Below are 22,322 nucleotides of genomic sequence, written 5' to 3' on the forward strand. Positions count from 1 at the left end.
CCTCTCTAAAGACTTAGATGAAGCTGTATTGAGGACTATACATAATTCTAAGGCACCCTCTACGTGGAGCAACTACTCTAGCAAGTGGGGAGTATTCTCAACATGGTGTCAAGACCAACGACTAGATCCGGCCAATTGTGACACAAGTCTGGTTCTCAAGTTTCTTCAGTCCTTGTTGGACTCTGAGAAATCTGTTAATACCATAAAAGTCTACATTGCGGCTATCTCCCACTTTCATGTCTTAGTAGACGGGGTAAGAGTTGGCAAACACCCTTTAGTGGTTCAATTCCTTAAGGGTGCACACCGTTTACACCCAAGACGAGTTATGAGGTCTCCTGCTTGGGACCTTTCTATTGTTCTAAGATCACTGTCGGAAGTACCTTTTGAACCGTTGGAACAGGCAGATCTCAAATTCTTGACATGGAAGACAGCCTTTCTCCTGGCGATATGTTCGGCCAAGAGAGTTGGTGAATTACACTCTTTATCAGTCAGTGAAGACTGCTTAAGATGGAAGGCAGAACAAACAGGGGTTTTTCTCTGGCCAAACCCGGCATTCCTGCCCAAGGTCCTTAGGCCTAGTACAATAAATCAGGTTATTGAGCTTGATGCTTTTCGTCCAGATCCCCTTTGTACAGGGGAGGGTTTGGATAACTCTTATCTATGTCCGATTAGAGCATTACACACATACATTGAGCGCACACGTTCATTGCGTCAGTCACACACGCAACTATTCATATGTTTTGACAAGAAGTGTGTAGGCAAACCTGTGTCTAAACAGCGATTGTCTCATTGGATAGTGGATACAATTTCACAGGCATATTCCAATCAAAATCTACCCATCCCTGGTGATCTTGTTGCTCATTCTACTAGGAGTATGGCTACTTCCTGGGCGGCACTTAAGGGGGTAGCACTTTCGGACATTTGTGCTGCAGCTTCTTGGAGTTCTCCATGCACGTTTACTAGATTTTATAGGATTAATGTAACAAATCCGAATTCTTTTGGATCCACTGTTCTATCTGTGGTCAGGTGTACAGGAAAAGGGAAAGATGTTAGTCCCTCGTGACCCTGGTGGTATAAGTCATCCAAGGTAAGACCGTGGTGACGGTCTGAGTGAGGTCGAAATAGATCGTAAGTTATGTCCATAACTATGGATCTATGAGACCGAACGATGACCGTCACCATCCTCTGTCACTCGGGACGAGCTGGGCGTTCCAGGCAAGAGGAAGTGGTTGGTTCACCTGGATGTTATATAGCCAACCCCTAGGGTCAGTCACCTGACATTGTTGTTATTAGGTCTCGAGGATAGGCGGAAGAATGGCATCATTCAAGGTAAGACCGTGGTGACGGTCATCGTTCGGTCTCATAGATCCATAGTTATGGACATAACTTACGATGTTTTTTGAGATTCAGAAGACAGAAAGACATTTTTGATTGCATGATATCAGGTTGAATGGCATTTTCTCATCTGCATAGGTGTTAAATATATGGATTATCATTCTGAATGCTACGATAATACCATACTGTAAGATCTGTGCAGAATCTGTGCAGAAAAGTAACTAACTAAATTGAATTTAAATATTTGTATTTTATTTATTTAACCTCTTAACCCTCGCCCTGTGCTGAGAAATAAATAAAAAAATGACATACCCCAAATAAAAATGTCTGCAGCTCTTAAACCCTATGGTCTATATCCATAAATGTGGTCTTATTTTAAACTAGACACTTTAAATTATGTTACCTAAAAATCATAATAACTCAAATAGTATAGGGACAGATTAAAACAAGGGGAAATATGCATGTAAGTGACTCACGTTTTTATTTTTTTATTATTCCCTTATGGAAAAAAATATTAGATTTTAATTTTTATGCCCTGAAAATAACCTAAATATAAAACTGAATGTCTGATCATGCTTTGATTAAAATTTGAGGACGATTCTCTCAAAAATGTAGCTTCTGTAAGCTTTTATGTCAAAAAAGACTGGGCGTCCTTTCAATAAAGTCCAATTATATTAGAACATTTGTGTAATAGTAAAGAGTAGTTTTTATTCAAATAAATCTGCAATAAACTGCTAATTATAATGCATTTGCAGTCCCTGATAACTAAAACAACTATTTACAGAATTTACAAGTGTAAAAAAAACTCATTTAGTTGATAAAAACAGTCTCTTATTTAGTCTGCGCGTTGTGTGTAAGTATGTGTGCTTACACTGGCAAGCGCTGGATACGATGAATGAAAACTGTGGAGACGACGTTAAGTAACAGATAAGTAAGCATGAGATATTCACCAATGCTTCTTACGACATCTCTTACAGAAACTACGCAAAATATTGTCTTTTGATTCGTTACTACATCCATCAATCAAATCTATGCTGGCTATGCATTGGCTAGGCATTGACTAGGCATTGACTGGCTTATCCAACAAAGGACCGGCGAGTTTGACTGACAGATGTATCACCCAGTGACGCGCTCCCTTTCTATTTATGTGTCCTAGTCAGCTTTTGATTGAAGGAGAGAGACCTGGGAGGGTTTAATATAACCGGAACAGTCCACAGTACAGGGGAGATTGTCAAAATAAGGCTTACAATCGCTATTTCATTGAAAATGGACATGATTGATTACTCTTAACACAAAACGCTTATGCAAACAACGGAGGATTTTTAGTTTTTTCCCCTTATTTTTTCGTTGTTTTGGATTAAAAGTGGGATGCATTTTGAAGAGTGGACTCTTACACAGACATGTATGCTGTTGTTTTGTGGATTCGTCCGATCTGATCTGAACGTCAGGAGATGAAAGATGAGTACCGCGTTCATTATGCTAATGTTTAAATAGCCACTGCTTTAGCATTTAATTTAACCCTTTCCTCTCTGGTGTATTTATTGCAAAAACGAGTTCAGAACATGAATCTTGAGTGTTTTAGCTTTCAAATGATGCATAGTTTGTGATAGTTGATTGAACAGTTTGTATAAAACAAAAGTAATTATAAGTAGAGACACGCCCACTTGCGTCAGACGCCCCGCCCACGATCCGGTGCGGATTAAGAAGTTAAATAAATAAATGATTAAAATAATAAATTAATGAAATATGATTTAATAAAGAAATTATAATATATAATAAAGAATTTGTAATAAAAATATTTTAATAATCAAATTGATTAAAACAAATAAAAAATTGCTTTAAATAATAAATCTAACTGTAGTAGTCCTATTAGTGTGTAACAATATATATATTTATATATATATAGATATTTTCAAAATACACAATTGTAATAATATTTTTTTTGACAGTATTAATGTCTTTATACATACATAATAATATATAGGCCTATGCCTTTTAAACTTAGTCCCTCACATGAGGATGATCGTATATGGGGGTCCATAGCAATGAAATAATGAAAACCCCTGACTAAAAGTCAACTCCAAAATAAATCTGCTTTGAAAATAAACTACATAGTTTATTCTTTTGATCTTTCATTCAAATAAATTCACTAAATTTGAAAGTTTCATTGAAGTAAAACAATGGAAAGTTCCTCATTATGAAATAAATGTTTTTCTCTAGTTCACATTGGCCACAATTATTGGAAGTGGCACCCAATTATTACAATGTCCTATTCCCAAGATAACAGCTCTGATTATAGTCTTATTCTTATTCATTATAGTCTTATTCATTATAGTCTTCTTCTATAATGCCTGATGAGTTTCGAGAACACCTGACAAGATCAGAGACCATTCCTCAATACAGAATCTCTCCAGATCCTTCAGATTCCCAGCCCCATGTTTGTGTTTCTTCTCTTCAGTTCCCCCCACTCATTTTCTACAGGGTTCAAATCAGGAAACTGCATGGGATAGTCATGACAGAAGCTCAATTTTGTGCTCAGTGACACACTTGCATGTTGATTTTGTTTTGGGTCGCTGTCTTGATGAAAGATCCAACCTCGGCCCATTATAAGATTTCTAGCAGAAGCGGACAGGTTTTGATTTTTCATCTGTTGGTATTTGCTAGAAGAGTTGCATGTGTACAAGATGTCCAGGACCTCCAGCAAAAAAAATAGGCCAACACAACATTAACGATCCAGCAGTATATTTACTGCATGGTGTACTTTTTATCCATATTTGAACCAAACCCATCTGGTGGGTTTGCTCTTTTTATAGTTTCATCTGACCACAGAACCAGGTCCCTTTTGACGTTCCAGTCATGTCTGACAACTGAATATGCTGGAGTTTGTTTCGGGATGTTAACCCAGACTTGAAACCCTCCCGGACAATTTGTGGTGATGTGGGTGCTGTTTAATAATTGTTTTAGGCTTTCTGACCCCAATATTCAACTGATCTCTGCAATTCTCCAGCTGTGATCCTTGGAGAGTCTTCTTCCACTCAAACTCTGCTCCCCACTGTGCATTAGGATGATACACACACATAATCTTTAAGGCAGATTCATAACATATTTAGTTGATTAGAACTTCTTAATTATTGCCCTGGTGGTGGAAATGGGGATTTTCAGTGCTTTAGGTATTTTCTTACATTTTTCATTTTCATGAAACTCAACAATCTTTTGCTGCACATCAGAACTTTATGCTTTGGTTTTACTAATTGTGATAAAATCGTATATATACTCCTGTGAAACATGAAGTCATGGCTGGATAATTTTAGGCTCCTAGTCAAGTCAAGTGCAGTTAACTTTATTTATATATAGCTTTTTTTTTCCCCCAAAGCAGCTTCAAAGTGTTAAACAAGACAATACTGCACCAAAATATGATTCGGCTGTACAGTTGTTCTGGAGAAAACGATGATGTTATCAACTTATTTTAATTTATCATATAGCGACAATGTTAGCAGATCAGTATTATAGTTTATACAATGTTGAATAATTAAGACCTAATAAATAAATTTTATCAATCAATCAATCAACTTTATTTATATAGCGCTTTTACAATCACGATTGTGTCAAAGCAGCTTCACAGTGTCAAACAGGACAATATTGCATCAAAATTAGATTTGGCTGTACAGTCGTTCTGGAGAAAAACTGTGATGTTATCAGCTTATTTTAATTTATCATATAGCGACAATGTTGGCAGATCCGTATTATAGTTTATAGAATTAATTAAAACCTAAATCATAAATTTTATCTGTATAACTAGTTGAATAACTTTGATCATAATTTTAGTGTCCCCAACTGAGCAAGCCAAGCCAAAGGCGACAGTGGCAAAGGAACCAAAACTCCATCAGGGCATGATGGAGAAAAATAAACCTTTGGAGAAACCAGACTCAGTCGGGGTGCCAGTTCTCCTCTGTGCCTATTTACACACCGTGTATGATTATTATTCTGGCAACCTTACAGGTCAGAAATCATATTAGATCGGATTGTTCAAAATTTCTGGGTATCACAGAAGAGACAGGTTTATTTAGGATGGTGCGTCGATTACACAATATCGAAAAAGATATTACAAAAAAGAGTATGAATACATGAAAGATCGGAATTATTGCGCCGGAGACAGGTTTTTGAGCATGACGTGCCGGATATTTTTATTTGGATATTTAGTTGAAAAACTTAGATTGAAATCACCCTGGTGTGCTAAAAACAAATAATGTAATATACTTTTTACTCATAAGAATTTCTAGTGGTGCCATATTGAGGCCAACATGCATTGGAGAAAAACATTTATTTCACAATGTGAGTTTCCCCCACTTTCAATTTTTTTTTTTTTTTACAATTATCTTTGAATGAATCAAAACAATAAACAATGCAAATATATTTTTTACAGCCGCCTTTGCTCATATTTACCAAGGGTGCCAATAATTCTGGAGTGGACTGTAGATTATGGGTCATTTCATATTGCAGTTAAATTTATTTTCCTGATCAGTGAGAAGTATTTAATTGCATGCATATTTTCTAGTGTTGTATGATTGCACAGTGAAAAATAGCCAAATAATTCCTCTACTTCTGATAGCATGTAGTTCCCTGTAGAGCATGCATATCCACAAAATACGGATGTTATGTGAGTCATTAATAAAAGCAGCAGTGGAGTTGTTTGCTATGCTGTGAGTTATTAAAGGAAACCAGTTTCAGACTAGGCAAGACCATATGCACAAGACTAATTTCTGACCATATCTGTCTGGCATCTAAGGACATACACACCAACCGAAACACTGACATATTTCCTCTCATGCTCATAAATCATGGGTGACTGCAAAATATCTAATGAATTAAGAACAACATTACTGCAGTTAAACCTCCAGTCAAGGATCAGCTCTACACATGTTTAGTGATTGTTTGGTTGGTATTTTTGGTTCATCTCAGTGAACCATTCAGGAATTTCTTCTGCCCTCTACTGATCTAGGGCTCTGACTCATGTGTGTATCTGAATATAATTATATGAACGTTGATGAACAACACAGTACAACTTTAAAGCTAAGCTCTTAAAACTTTAACATGGCTAACCACTTTTAAGCTCTGAAAACAAATATCTTACATTAAAAACTGTTATGAAAAATAGTTACAATAGTATATGTCCAATAATGTATTACACATTGTCTATATTTATGAAAATAATCATTTATTTGCAGGCATGAATGGAAATAGTAGGCCTATTTTTATAAATTAACACTTGGGTCTCAAATTGTTCATGAACAAATGTTATTGATTTTATTTAACTAAAATGTTGTAGTTAACATTATCACAGAATGCATAAAGCACTAAATGAAAATAGAAAAAGAGCAAACAGAAAGAGAGTGATATTGTATGTTTCCTTATTGTCGAATTAGGATTAATTCTGAAAGTAGAGGCTAGTTGGTTTTCAAAGTTGGGCCATTGTGGTCATTTATGGTTTATGGGTTTAGTAATTTTCAACCGGGGTATAGGCTATATATACACCTATAGGTAGTGGGGAAAATTGGAAAGACTGTGATTTTGCCTTTGTTTCACCTATAAAGTAAATTATAACTTTAAAATGAAAAGATTAAGGTTATGGTTATATTATAAATATCCTACTTAAAATAATAATAACAACAATTTGTTAAAAAGTCTAGACTTTTTTAAAATCAGCTTTTAATTGTATTAGGACTAAATGTTATTCAAAATTAGCATACATTTATAAGGTCTGTCGCATCACAAAACGCTTTCAGGGATGCTCCATTGCATTTACTAAAACTAATATGCAGTTTGCATCGTTCAACCTGCAAACGAGTCCTGCAAACCTAGCGAATCAAATCAGTATGAACACTGAACAGTATTACATTTAGGAAGCAAATCAGGAGCTTGAGCCGAGGGACAAAATGACAGATTTTGTTAAGGAAGTCAAATGATGCTTAAACGACATTTTAGCTATGCCACACTTTCCACTTTCCTTGCCCATAGGCTGTATAAAAAAAGAATGAAAAAAAGAAAAGAAAAAAAAGATAACTTGCTCGTCTTGGATAATAATGGTTCTATCTCCCTCTAGTGGTGTCATAATGTAAAGACAGGGAAGACCAATTACGCGCTAAATCCACCGCATCATAAACAACAAAATGGCCAGCCAGTATCTTTCGGGGTGTTTGTAACTAAGGAACTGCTACAAGCCATACTCTGGCTGCTTGAAGAATCCCGATAGTGAAACGTTTTAACAAATACATTGTGTTTGTCAAATGTATAGGTGCACTGTAAGTGCAGTGCTGTTGAAAAAAAGGTTTTAAAAAAAAAACATTTGACTAGGATTTCACTCCGGGATAATATTTAGTTGGTCCACGGGTACACACGTGGTTTATCTGTGTGGTGTGTTTTGGTGGAACAGCTCCTCAAAACCACATTCGAGAATGTTAAAATCCAAAACATTCGTGAAGAAGACCCGCTCTGGCGGGGTGTTGAAAATAGTGCGTGAGCATTACCTTCGCGATGATATCTGGTGCGGAAGTGAAGTTTGTAAGGAGTGCAAAGATGAAGCGCCAGTGCTACAAGAGGACTCGTGCATAGAGAGTAACCTGTGCTCATATCCTCACTATTTAATCCCAGACACAAATGTGGTTTTACATCAGGTAAATGCTCATTCATTTGAACCCCAGTTCAATTTAATTCGTTCATTTCGCTTTTAAAAATAACATATGTGATTTTTTTTTTGTAAAAACAAAAAACCTTATTTGCATAAGATTTATATTAATTATCCTGATAAGGCATCTTATAAAGTTCATGTCTCTTTGGATAAAATGTGTTTAGGCAAGACAACATCGGAATAGAAAAAAAAAAACATAATTCCCCACTTGATTTTATCACAATATCCAGACCAATGATATTCTGAAATGTAGTTAAATATACAAATAAAGCCACATCTAATTAAATATGAAAAAAAAAGGAATTAAATGTTATACAACTGGGGGAATGATGTATGAACAAACCAAATACAGATGGGAATAAAACTGAAGAGTTTGGTGTATAAGTGCTAAAGTCAAGATTTCTGTCTCAGTGCAGAGAAATAAAATAATTTTGAGAAACCGGGTTTGTATTGTCGTTGGAATCGACAGCAAATATAAGGTATAATAAAATAAACACTAAAATGTGTATTTTTAGATGTTTTTTTTCCACTAGTATGAAAGATGTGTTGTCTGGGCAAAATAGGCCTAAATCTCAACATTTTCCAATGCATAAAAATAACAATGGTTTTGCCTCAAGTGTCTTTCCTTAAATGAGACGTAATTGATTTGCTATTCAATTCCGACAGCTTGACATCCTCGTGGACCCTCTGATCAGGAATGTCATCATTCTTCAGACCGTTTTACAAGAGGTTCGACACAGAAGCGCCACCGTCTACAAAAGAATCAAGGATGCTATTCATGAGAAGGACAAGCACTTTTACACCTTTACAAATGAACATCACAGGTAACATGCCCTGAGAAGCTTGTTTTGACCATGACTTAATGACATGCTTTTGATTTGACTTGAATACATTCTTGAATGCACCCGAGCATCTCATAATTGTCTTTGATTAAAGGGAGACATTCATTGAACGAGAGCAAGGGGAAAGTGCTAACGATCGTAACGATCGAGCTATCCGCGTCGCTGCTAAGTGGTACACAGATCACCTGACTAAAGTGACCGATGGTGGCCCACTGAAAGTGGTTCTGCTGACCAATGACCGGGCTAATAAAGAAAAGGCAGAGCAGTACGGTCTGACTGTGTACAGATGTAAGAGACATTTGTTTGTTATTGTTCTTGATGTCATTGTGGTGCTTGAAGTACTGGGTTTATCAGGGCTAGTTAAGGGTTAGTTTGAAATCAATTGTTTAAATGAATCTAATGGTTTGAGGGGATGATTATCTGTGTTGTTGTTTTTCCCTTTATACATTACCTTTCAAAAGTTTTTTTTTTTTAATTCTGTGAGGATTCATTAAATTGATATAAAGTGACAGTAAAGACATTTATAGTGTTACAAAAGTTTTCTATCGCAAATAAATTCTGTTCTTTTGAACGGTCTATTTTTCAAAGATTTGGAAGTTTTAAGGGTTAGTTCACCCAAAAATTACATGTATGTCATTAATGACTCAACCATAATGTTGTTCCACACCCATAAGAACTCGTAAGTTCATCTTCAGAACACAGTTTAAGATATTTTATATTTAGTCCGACAGCATATCTAAGTGTATGCACACTTTACTGTCCATGTCCAGAAAAGGAATAAAAACATCATCAAAGTAGTCCATATGTGACATCGGTTGGTTAATTAGAATCTCTTGAAGGATCGAAAATACATTTTGGTCCAAAAATAACAAAAACTACAACTATAAAGATTCAAACAGTCATGAGCCAGCGGATTGATTTATGATTTGGATTGTTTGTCAAACTGCTGAAATAACGTGACATTGGCGATCCAAATCATAAATCAATAAGCTGATTCATGACCGTTTGAATCTTTATTTGAGGTTTAAAAAAAAAAAAAAAAGGCGGAAGAGATGACAATGCTGAATAAAGTCGTAGTTTTTGCTATTTTTGGACCAAAATGTATTTCCGATGTTTCAAGAGATTCTAATTAACTAACAGATGTCACATATGGACTACTCTGATGATGTTTTTATTCCCTTTCTGGACATGGACAGTATAGTGTGTATACACTTAGATACGCTCTCGGACTAAATATAAAATATCTTAAACTGTGTTCTGAAGATGAACGGAGGTCTTACGGGTGTGGAACGACATTAGGGTGAGTCATTAATGACATCAATTTCCTTTTTGGGTGAACTAACCCTTTAACAAGTGTTTATGAAAAACATTGCCTTTTAAATAACAGTATGGCAAAGGCCTTTAACATTGATGATAATCAAAAACGTTTCTAACATCAAATCATCATATTAGAATGATTTATGAATGGTCATGTGACACTGAAGACTGGAGTAACATCACATGAATTAAAATGTTAAATTTAAAAAAATTAAATTTTAAAATGTATTAACAGTTTTTACTGTATTTCGATTAAATAAATCTCGCCATGGGGACTTTCAAAAACAATAAAACATTTGACCTTTGAACGGTAGTCTAATCACATTAATTTATAATTAGCCAATTTAAATTTACAGCCTTAATCTTCATATGATGATATTGGGATAATTGTTACATTTCAGATTTTAAAAATGGATGCCGGTTTTATCTCTATATTCTTTTCTCATGAAGGTGAAGAGTATATCAAGAGCTTGATTGGCAACCCTGAGCTTGTGGACAGGCTTGCATTGACACCTGATGATCAAGTGCGTACATTGTGATGAAGCATGATCAAGAAAGCTTTTTGTTTTTGTATATATTTTAGTTTTTTTATATAATGACTTCTCTTTTATGATTATCAATAGAATGAAATCACTGGCAGCAAGTTACTCTTTCCAGAGCACCTGCCCTTATCCAGAATTCAGACTGGCATTAAGAACGGAATGTTTCTTCAGGGCACATTCCATGCTAACAGAGATAACTATCTGGAGGGGACGGTCTTTATACATCGAGAGGGGTCAGATATCAATGAGGTAGGCAGGTTGTCATGAAGAAAAATAAGCTATTGATTTTAATTTGATAAAATAAATGATTATTGTATTTTGAATATTTTTTTTTTTTTAAGAATGTTTATGTTAACATTATATGTTCTGCCAGGTTCTACTTCAAGGCTTAAAGAACTTAAACCGGGCTGTACATCAGGATGTAGTGGCTGTTGAACTCTTTCCCAAAGAACAGTGGTTTGCGCCATCATCTGTTGTGCTGCAGGACGAAAATCCAAATGATGAAGAAGCTGAGGAAGATGAGACTGAGGCTGAGAATAAGGTAGGATAAGTCCCATAAGATCAACAGGTCACTGTGTAGTTGAATCAGAGCTCTTTAATTCAATTATGTGTTTTTGCATTTGTATGTTTTCGTGACCTGTATGTTGATGCCTTTGTAATGTGTGTAGTGACTTTTTGCTGTTGTGTTGTAGCTGAAGAGTGTAGCATCAGAGTCTAGCGCTCTTAAGCCCACTGGACGAGTGGTGGGCATTATAAAGAGGAACTGGAGGCCTTTCTGTGGGATGCTCTCACAGTCACAGATAAAAGAGGTAACGGTGATCTGCATATTAGAGTGATTTCTAAAGGCTCATGTGACATTGAAGACTGGAATAATGATGCTGAAAACTTAGCTTTGCCATCCCTGGAATAAATGACATTCTGAAATGTAAAATACAAATATTTAATATTGTAAAAATATTTCACAGTATTGCTGTTTTTACTGTGTAAAACTTATTCTAAAGTCTTATTCTGAAGAGAAAAATGCACAATAATATTAATAAAGTTTTGCTATATATATATATATATATATAAAACTGCATTTTGATCCCTATTACATGAATGCTTGCACATCAAAACCATAAAAGGCAAAATCGCTTGCTTTTTTAATTTAAAGTATCTCTTTTTCTTAATCTCTTGATGTTTGTCTGATGCATTAATTATTTTGAATTTTAACACCAGGCAACAAGACACCTATTCACCCCAGCAGACAGACGAATCCCACGTATTCGTATTGAGACCAGACAAGCCGCAACTCTGATTGGACAGAGGATTATGGTTGCTATAGATGGCTGGCCTAAAAACTCCAGATACCCAAATGTAAGTGTCAGTGATTTTTACACTCTTCACTTAATACAAATAATAGCATACTAATTTGACTTGAGTTTTTAAACCGGGATACACTGCACAATTTTCAGCTATCCCAGACAGGGAAAAAAATAGTTACCTCATGCTTTTTTCCCTTTTTTCTTCAGTGTCTCTCAGGCTTTAGGTAACAGATCTCCCTCAGAGGTTAATTTTTTACAGTATTTAGATGCAAGCTTGCATTTAGGATTATCAATCATGCACATTGTGCATTAATAGCCACTTTTTCAGAATCTTTACTCTGAGTCAGACTTTTAAATTAATGATTAAACATATTGTGTCCGGAAGCCTGGATCCTGAAATTCCATTGATAATTTCAAGATTACTTTATATTCTTTTCCTCAATGTCTCTCAGGGTCACTTTGTGAAAAACCTTGGCACTGCTGGAGATAAAGAGACTGAGACAGAGGTTCTTCTTCTAGAACATGATGTTCCTCACCAGCCCTTCTCTCAGGCTGTTCTTAGCTTCCTTCCCAAGATGCCCTGGAGTATTACTGAGGAGGTAGGGCAGTCATACTTTGCTGTGTCAGAATGTTTCATTATAACTCTGGAAATGCTCAAGGCTTGATATTTATCTGTGTTTTCCTGCAGGAGTTAAAGGTCAGAGCAGATCTCAGACACCTCTTCGTGTGTAGTGTGGATCCTCCTGGCTGTACGGATATCGATGATGCTCTTCACTGTCGGGAACTGGAGAATGGAAACTTGGAGGTAGGTGTAAAGGATTTTGAGAGGTTAAGAGAATGTTGTAGTGCTGCTTCTTTGCATTTTTCTTTGTTTTGAATGGTATGCTTTTGTTTTAGGTTGGTGTTCACATAGCAGATGTCAGCCATTTTATTAGGCCAGGAAATGCGCTAGATCAAGAGGCAGCAAGCCGAGGCACTACGGTCTACCTTTGTGGAAAGGTACCTGTTTGTGAAAAAACTGATTATGGATTAGCTGGGTCAAAAGCTAAAGCCAGAAGTACTTATTTTAAATTAGGCATTGTTTAATATTACATTTATTTATTTTTTTAAATCTTGCAAACTTTTTAATGGTAGTGTAGGCTTAATATTGCAGATGTGCATATTACTCCATTAATTTCAGTGATAAATAGTTATTTCTTTCCACAGAGAATTGACATGGTTCCTGAACTTCTGAGTTCCAACTTATGTTCTCTGCGGTCCAATGTTGAGAGGTGCGCTTTCTATGAAACTGGGATTGCCCTTTGTATACACTCTTTATTATATATTTACATAGTCAATATGCTTTAAAACCTTCACTGTCTAATAAGCACCTGCACCCTTAGGTTGGCATTCTCTTGTATTTGGGAGATGAACCACAATGCTGAAATCATCAAAACTCACTTCACAAAGAGCATCATTAACTCCAAGGTATGCTGTATCAAATGTTAAAAAACTGTGTTTAAAACGATGGTCTATGATTGTCTGTAAGGAAGTGTTGTGTTGTCTTGTAAGGCCTCCCTTACATATGCGGAAGCACAGATGAGGATAGATGACACCACCATGAATGATGACATCACAAAGAGTCTGCGGGGCCTTAATAAACTGGCCAAGATCTTAAAGGGCCGGAGGATTGACAAAGGGTATTTCCGTTTGACTAGATCTGTAATTTTGAAACACAGCTGTGATTCTGAAGTAGTCTTTAACCCTTTTACATTGACACAGTTTGTAAGGGTTGCTTATTTTGCCATTTTTTAGAGCACTGACCCTCTCCTCTCCCGAAGTACGTTTCCATATCGACAGTGAGACACATGACCCCATAGATCTGCAGACCAAAGAACTGATGTGAGCTCTATAGTCCTCTTTCCGCCTTAAAGTCTTTAAAATATGCTAACGGTTTGAGTTTTCTTCTGTTTTATTTTGGTTATTTCTTGTGTTAAAAAACCTTTGTATGGATCCTAGATGTTTATGTGATCTTTTTGGTGACACTTTATTTCGATGGTCCACTTTACACATTCTACTTACTATAAATAATTTTGCAACTACATGTCAACTAACTCTCATTAGAGTATTAGTAGACTGTAGTAGACTATAAGGTTAAGGTTTGAGCTAGTAGAATAAGTTCTAATAGTAAAAAGTTGCTTAGTCAGTATAATCTCTGTTGGGGGACCAAAATTAAGTGTTAGCAGATCTCAAGCAGAGCAGACTACTAAAAACTCTATGACTGGTAGTTGACATGTAGTTGCAAAGTTACATCTAGTTAGTAGAATGTTTACCATCAAACGTAAGTGGACCATAGAAAATAAATTGTTTCCTGACCATTTACATATTTCCCCAGGGAGACTAATTCTATGGTGGAGGAGTTCATGTTGTTGGCAAATATCTCTGTAGCACAGAAGATCTATGATGAGTTCTCAGAATGTGCCCTACTGAGGAAACACCCTGCACCACCACCATCCAACTATGACATCCTCATCAAGGCTGCAAAGTCAAGGGTGAATGAATGCTCTTTATATTATGTTTCTTCTTTATATAATCCAAACAAAAAATGTAAGTATACTCACGACAATGTGTTTTTCAGTCTTTGCTTAGGGGTAAAATACATTTTAAATATCTTTGCAGCTATATATTGTTATCAAACATCCATGTGTATTAAGATTATCATTAATATATTTTCCTCTCAATAACAAAATAAACTCAACAAAAATGACAGCAGTCAGCAAGCAGCAGTTAAGAAAGCATCTGATCATAGCAACGAATATGTTTGCGCAAGCTCTGCAGGTTGGAACTCCAGTCAATTTACGTTTATTTATACCACTTTATATAATATATTGCTTTAATACAGAGGACCAAACCTCCAGAAATTAAAAATAAATAAATGAATGAGTGAGTAAATAAATGAATGAATAAATAAATAAATATACACATATGCAAATTAATAAACAGATAAATGGATTAATTAAATGTGATAATAGGAAAATAAATAACAGAATAAACGACTTGATGAAATACATTTAATGATTTTTAATTCAAATTAAATTTTGTATTATCTCTACCTTCATTTTCTGCTTTTATAAAAACATTTTTTAAACTTTTATTATTTTTTTTAATTAATTTGAATATTTATTTATGCATTCATTAATTTTTTTACATTTATTAATTCCCACATGTATTTATTGTTACATTTTTTTATTGATTGATTGATTCATTTATTTTTACTTTTCTGTGTACAACATTGAAATGAGGAGGGTGGTCCTTGTGTAGCTTCAGTGCATCTTTGTTTGAGAGCTCGCATAGAATCGTAAGACCATCTGAGCTAAGTGACTATTATTGAGCATTATTATCAGTAAATGGCGGCCGGGTAATTCTTTCACAGACACCAAACAACTTATCAATTTTTTAGCAGTTTGAGTCATTGAGACATAAGTTTCAATGGTACTTATCGGAAAAAAGTATGATGGTCGTCTCACCTTAGTACCATCGGACTTGCAGATTTTGAATGTGCTGGGACTAGGGCTGTAACGATACACCAAACCCACGATTCGGTTCGTATCACGATTTTTGACCCACGGTACGATACAAACCTCGATATGGGGGGGACAAAACAGTTTTATTCTGTACAGTATTCTGTAGCCTATTTTGCCGTCAATACCATATATCTGTATGGTCAATAGGCTACTGCTGACGTTTTCTTTGCGGTACCAATAGGCAATATATATTTAACATGAAGTATATGGCCTCCTGTACATCAATACCAACAGAAGCGCCGCGTCAGACACGCTTCTGGTGTGCAAAGAAAGAGAAAACGCCACGCAGCCGCCCCGCGGATGACACGCAACAGAAACGCCACGCTCACACCACGTTGCCAGCCGGTTGGGGAAGCTTCTTGAAACACTTACGGCAAATTGTGTGGGTCTTGTCAACTACACGATTCCCATCCTTGTTCTCCACCGGGTAGCTGAAATGTTGCCATACTGCTGACTTAAAAGTTGGACCTGGACCAGAAGGATAATTCTGGCAGTTGGAAGGGGTGTGTCGCGATTCTGCCTTCTCACATCGCGATACAGGTTCGTGGACCTGCGTATTGCGATTTCGATTTCATATCGCATATCGTTACAGCCCTAGCTGGGACATATTTTGCAGAGTGCCTATCAATTATTGTTGTAACATTTCAGTCTATACTTCCACATTCATATAGGAATAGAAACCTCCTAAAACATCGATAAGCACATCTAATTTTAACAACAGTAATTTGATGCGTTGTTTTCAACTTCATTCGCTAAGTAGCGCAACTCTCTAACGTTAGCTATTTGTGAAAGGTCCGCAATAGTATACACATGCAAGAGCTGTTACAACCTGTCGAGTTCAAAATCTGTGTGAGTCAGATGGTACTACTATAAGGACCACTGGAACTTATCTCTCAATGGGTCAAACTGTTGTACATGGAAAAGTTAAAATAAATAAATGAAAATAAAATAAATGAATCAATAAATGTACAAATAAATACATGTTGGAATAAATAAATCTAAAAATAAATGAATGCATACATAAATAAATCTATAAAAAAAACAAATAAATAAAAGTTAATATTTGTACAAATGGAGCTTCGTAATACGTCTAAATGGAGAAAATAATTAAGTAAGGGAATACAAAAATACAAAATTTATTTTAATTAAAAATTAATCATATTTATTTTATCAAGTCGTTTGTTCTGTTATTTATTTTCCTATTATCAGATTTATCTGTTTATTAATTTGCTGTTTATTCATTTACTTATTCGTTCATTCATTCATTCATTCATTTTTTATTTCTTCCATACTTTTAAGGGTTAGTTCACCCAAAAATAAAAATGAGCAAATACAATCTGAGTTATATTAAAAAGGTCATGGCTCTTCCAAGCTTTATAATGGCAGTGATTGTTGTTCTGTTTTGAATTCCATAAACGTACATCTATTGGTCATATAACTGCTTCACACGGCTCCAGTGGGTTAATAAAGGCCTTCTGAATTGACTTGATGTGTCTGTGTAAGAAAAATATCCATATTTACAACTTTATAAAGTAAACGATCTAGCTTCTGGCCGATCGCCTTCTGATTTCAACTTGTAGAAAAAGTGTAACGGCCGCCTCTCGCAGTTTAAAATGCTTACGCTACGTCTGACAAGCGTAACTGGTGTGCAGTGTCATCAGACGTTGTGTAAGCATTTTGAACTGCTATTCATTTAAAAGAAGAATGTCATATACACCTAGGATGACTTGAGGGTGAGTAAATAATTTTTGGGTGAACTGACCCTTTAAAGCATGCAGCTTTACAGAATTAAACATGAAAAAAACATTTTACTTTCAATTTGACCTTTTATTTGTAATATGAAGCTATTCTCTGGTGTCTTCATGTTTTTACTTGTTGGATCTGGCCTCAACGGACCGAACAGTAAACAAACTGAAGAATTGTATGTCAAAGATTTCCATGTCAAAGAAGGCAGAGCATCAACACACCTATTATTTGAAGGACTTTTTTGGGGTTTTGCCTGTGAAAATTATACCACTAACATACCAAGTGCGCAATCGCCATCTTAAGATTTAAAGTAAGTGTTTACGGTTACGAATATGTTTAAATGAGGTTTTTTCCTGAAAAAATGGCGCATGTTAAACGTCTTCAAATTACCAATGGTCCATGATGATTACTTAATATGTTTGTGCTCTGGGTCTTCAGCTTCTTTGAACATTTATTCACTCAGTTGGTCAAAATTAAACACGGGGACTAAAATGTGAATACGCCCACGTGCTGAATTGCAGAGCTGGTACAAACATACCAACATCCCTATTATCGGATATATTCGTTCTATCAACTGTGGTAAATGGAAGCACAGCTGTGCCCGAGCGTGTACCTACAAACCTCATTGGTCCTCACCTCACGTCAAGCAAACATGTTTGAGCTTGGTTTACAAACATACCCACATCCCTATAATCAGATACTTTTTTTTAAATTTGTTCTCTTGCTTTTGTTGTGCTATTGAGATGCAGCACATTTTTACATACACATCTAAACCATGAATCCCAGCATGGGCAGTGTTGTAATGTTTGCAAACATTATACCATTGCATAGCCATTTATACTATGACCCATCTAGACAGGTATAATCATCCCGAATTTTTAATATGTGCAGCATTATGGACATTTTTGCCATGTTATTCCTTTTCCGTCCTCCAGGACCTCGACATCCACACTGATTCAGCCAAAGCTCTGGCTGATTCCCTGAACAATGCAACACTTGAGAGCTTTCCATACTTCAACACCTTGCTGAGGATTCTGGCCACCCGCTGCATGATGCAGGCTGTGTATTTCTGCTCTGGCATGGACAATGATTTCCACCACTATGGCTTGGCATCACCTATTTACACACACTTCACATCACCCATCAGAAGGTGAGACAGAGTGGTCCCTTTAAAACTGTTATATATTCAATCTATTGAAACGATTAGTCAAACCAAAAAAATTATATGCCATCCTAGATGTATAGTTGTATACCTTTCTTTCTTCAGATGAACACATTGACGTTAATCCATACAATCCTAATAAATGAATGTCTGCTGAAGCATAGGTCTATGTATAAAAAAAAACTAGTGCTGGGGAAAATTGTATTGTGATTAATCACATCCAAAATAAAAGTTTGTTTTCGCACACACACAGGTCCTTCTAAAAAAATTAGCATATTGTGATATAGTTCATTATTTTCCATAATGTAATGATAAAAATTAAACTTTCATATATTTTAGATTCATTGCACACCAACTGAAATATTTCAGGTCTTTTATTGTTTTAATACTGATGATTTTGGCATACAGTCTCAAAAAATTAGCATATCATGAAAAGGTTCTCTAAACGAGCTATTACTTTTTTCGGATGAACGCAAACTTTTTTTGCGTTCGGGAAAAACCCGTATTTTTTTTCGGTTTACTGACCATGGCATTACTGTGCTCAATTGGCCTGCCAACTCTCCTGACATGAACCCCATAGAGAATCTGTGGGATATTGTGAAGAGAAAGTTGAGAGACACAAGACCCAACACTCTGGATGAGCTTAAGGCCGCTATCGAAGCATCCTGGGCCTCCATAACACCTCAGGAGTGCCACAGGCTGATTGCCTCCATGCCACGCCGCATTGAAGCAGTCATTTCTGCAAAAGGATTCCCAACCAAGTATTGAGTGCATAACTGGACATAATTATTTGAAGGTTGACTTTTTTTGTATTAAAAACACTTTTCTTTTATTGGTCGGATGAAATATGCTAATTTTTTGAGACATGAATTTTGGGTTTTCATGAGCTGTATGCCAAAATCATCAGTGTTAAAACAATAAAAGACCTGGAATATTTCAGTTGGTGTGCAATGAATCTAAAATAGATGAAAGTTTAATTTTTATCATTACATTATGGAAAATAATGAACTTTATCACAATATGCTAATTTTTTTGAGAAGGGCCTGTACATGCAAATATTTCTTAAATGTATACATGCATGTGTGTGTGTTTTTTTTATACATAATTATTATACACACATTATTTAAACACAAACTTTTATTTTGGATGCAAATATTTTTTCCTCTGCACAAAAAACAAAACAAAAACCTAACAATTTTAAACTTATTTTAACTGCAAACCATTGCTGCTGACAAGCGTGTTACTGAAGGTTCCAATTTGACTTCTGACCTGAAATGTTGCCTGAATCATAATTCGTTGGCCAGAGGAGAACTTTTGCTTCCTTGTCATTGTCGCTTCTGTCCCCTTTGGCTTGCTTAGGTGGGAACACTAAACATTTAACCATATTACTGAACTGCCTGCATTGCCATTGTATGAGAATTGAGCTGAGCTGGACAATGTTATCACTCTTTTCATCAGAGCGTCTGTACAGCCAAGAAAATTGTTACATTATTTCCCTATTCTCACTGTAAAGCTGCTTTGAAACAATCTGTATCATAAAAAGCGCTATATAAATAAAGGAGAATCGACACTTGATGTAAACCTTAAGCATGTTGTGAACTGTGACGTAAACTTATTAATAAGCTCATTCAATGTGACAGAAGCACAGAGGACCAGCACTTCAATGTTGCTCCCTTGGAAGTCTATTCCCCTGAAAACTCTAACAAAACGTTCATAAAGAAATTGTGAAGTGAAAGAAGAATATGAATCAAGTGATTTTAATGAAAGTCTTCCGAAGAGACACGGATCACTTTTATATGATAAGATTTAATTTAAGATTTTATTCCCATATAAACATTGATCATTACACATACAGTACTTCAAATATAGTAAACGGAAACTTAGCCGTATCTGCTGGATGCGTGAGAACAAACCTCATTGCGTCAAGAAACTGCTCATTATTATATAATGTGATCGTTTCTCTGTAGAATACTTTGATTCATATGGAATTGTTTTACAATCTCTTTCTAGAATTTTTCAAGCATCAAGAGTTTTGTGTGATTAGACTTTTAATGGAGAAAGAAATCATATATAAATTACAAAGATGAACAAAAGTCTAATGTGTTTGGAACAAATTTTTTGGGTGAATTAACTCTTAAAATAAAGTTGACATTTTTTTCATGTTGACCCTCCTTGACTGAACTTTTTTTTCATTTTGTAGATACTCTGACATCATAGTTCACCGGCTGTTAGCGGTGGCTATTAATGCAGACAGCACATACCCAGATTTGATGGATAAGCATAAGCAGTCGGCCTTATGCAGCAACCTCAACTACAGACACAAAATGGCCCAGTATGCACAGAGAGCTTCAGTGGCGTTCCACACTCAGGTAAATTGCAAGCACTAATATCAACACCATAAAAAGCAGAACTAAATGGTTTATGGTGTATTTGTGGCAGATTTTTTTTAACATGGTGTCTGACTTGTCTCTTCAGCTATTTTTCAAGAATAAGGGAATCATAAATGAGGAGGGCTTCATTCTGTTTGTAAGAAAAAATGCCATCATCGTTCTCATTCCTAAATTTGGTTTAGAGGGCACTGTTCTCTTTGAGAACAAGGACAAACCCAGTCCTCATCTCAACTTTGACTCTGAGGTACGCATAAACCTTGACCATAACCAGGCAATATTTGCCTTAGAGGTCATATCCATGAGATATTGCTTGATTCTATATGAATGTTCTGTGGTTAAACCAATTTTTTTCTCGCCTCAGGGTCCCACTCTCAAAGTGGAAGAACACGCTTTCCACATTTTTGATAAAGTCAAAGTGACAATTAGCCTTGATGCCTCCAACATCCAGCATCAGAAAATCAGAATGGCGCTAATTGAACCAGTGGTACGGTTTAGTTTTCTTTGTTATTTTTTTGTTAAGACATTGCAAGCACATTATTATATGGCTGGCTCTCTGGAATACACAAGTCTGATATGCCAATTGCAGCTGTTATGACATATTTGTAGTATCATCTCCCCCTAGGTTTACTTATTGATTTGATAAGCTACATCTCTAGAAAGAAGTTCACCAGGCTCTAACAGTCAAAACAATGTTGAAAATAAAGTAAATGAAATTTTGTATTTTGTATTTTTGTCTTATCCAGATCCCTGGGGTTAGTGTACCTGTGCCTGAGTCAGAACCACCATCCAAAAAACCCAAGCTTGACCGTTGAGGACCAAGAAGCACAGTACTCTTCATTATAAAAGCAAAAATTAAATAGGAACAAAAAAAAACTTTTCAGCTCAGCTACAAGGTAGTTTCAGGGGAACCTTGAGTGAATGCTTAAGTGAAAAATATATATATGAAAGGGTTTTAGTAGTTTCTTTTTATTCTGTTTGCATCCAGTATTTTTTTTTTTACTAGCTAATGCGCCATTTTCTACAATCTGTGATGAACTGTAGAATTATTGTTTGAGCAGTCAGGGTCTGTCACCCATCTGGACTCATTTTCAGTGAAAACAGTACTCAGTATTAAATTTTAAATATGATTTTAAGTCATTCGTTTTCTGTTCATTTTGCTCCATAAACACAATCATTAGAAATGGCCTTTCCAATAGAAAGTTTGAAATGTTGTGAACACCTTCTTCAGTGAAATTCATTTATAAAACCAAATTCACATGCCCAATCATGTATCCTCCTAAACCGCCACTTGTGTAATTGACTCCATTGTTTGATAAGAAATGTTCATGAAGGTATGGCTGAAAACTATTTTAAATACAATTCAAATGAATACATTCATTTGAATTGTTCAAGGTTTATTGGTAAAGTTCAAGGGATTATCCAAATTTGTTCTATTT

General features: G+C 35.7%; 1 protein-coding gene across 1 annotated transcript; it reads left to right on the forward strand.

Annotated features, from left to right (window-relative positions):
• Positions 1 to 7,708: 7,708 nt before the first annotated feature.
• On the forward strand, positions 7,709 to 22,013 carry dis3 (DIS3 exosome endoribonuclease and 3'-5' exoribonuclease). Its single transcript, XM_067441487.1, has 21 exons — positions 7,709 to 8,006; positions 8,687 to 8,844; positions 8,957 to 9,150; positions 10,630 to 10,703; positions 10,803 to 10,970; positions 11,095 to 11,262; positions 11,414 to 11,530; positions 11,940 to 12,077; positions 12,478 to 12,624; positions 12,714 to 12,830; positions 12,923 to 13,024; positions 13,232 to 13,296; positions 13,408 to 13,492; positions 13,577 to 13,704; positions 13,820 to 13,906; positions 14,400 to 14,556; positions 18,270 to 18,484; positions 20,697 to 20,865; positions 20,972 to 21,130; positions 21,248 to 21,370; positions 21,630 to 22,013. The coding sequence occupies exons 1-21, from the start codon at positions 7,788 to 7,790 to the stop codon at positions 21,696 to 21,698; spliced, it is 2,859 nt and encodes a 952-aa protein (XP_067297588.1). The 5' UTR covers positions 7,709 to 7,787; the 3' UTR covers positions 21,699 to 22,013.
• Positions 22,014 to 22,322: the final 309 nt, after the last annotated feature.

The sequence above is a fragment of the Pseudorasbora parva genome, chromosome 4, assembly GCF_024679245.1.
Source record: "Pseudorasbora parva isolate DD20220531a chromosome 4, ASM2467924v1, whole genome shotgun sequence".
NCBI classification, from domain to species: domain Eukaryota; kingdom Metazoa; phylum Chordata; class Actinopteri; order Cypriniformes; family Gobionidae; genus Pseudorasbora; species Pseudorasbora parva.

Excerpts from the sequence above, each read along its gene's own strand:
- dis3 (XM_067441487.1), top strand. The coding sequence starts at position 7,788 with ATGTTAAAATCCAAAACATTCGTGAAGAAGACCCGCTCTGGCGGGGTG. Across the intron at positions 9,151-10,629 it reads CGGTCTGACTGTGTACAGAT|GTGAAGAGTATATCAAGAGC; the intron begins GTAAGAGACATT and ends TTTCTCATGAAG. Across the intron at positions 13,025-13,231 it reads CGGTCTACCTTTGTGGAAAG|AGAATTGACATGGTTCCTGA; the intron begins GTACCTGTTTGT and ends TTCTTTCCACAG.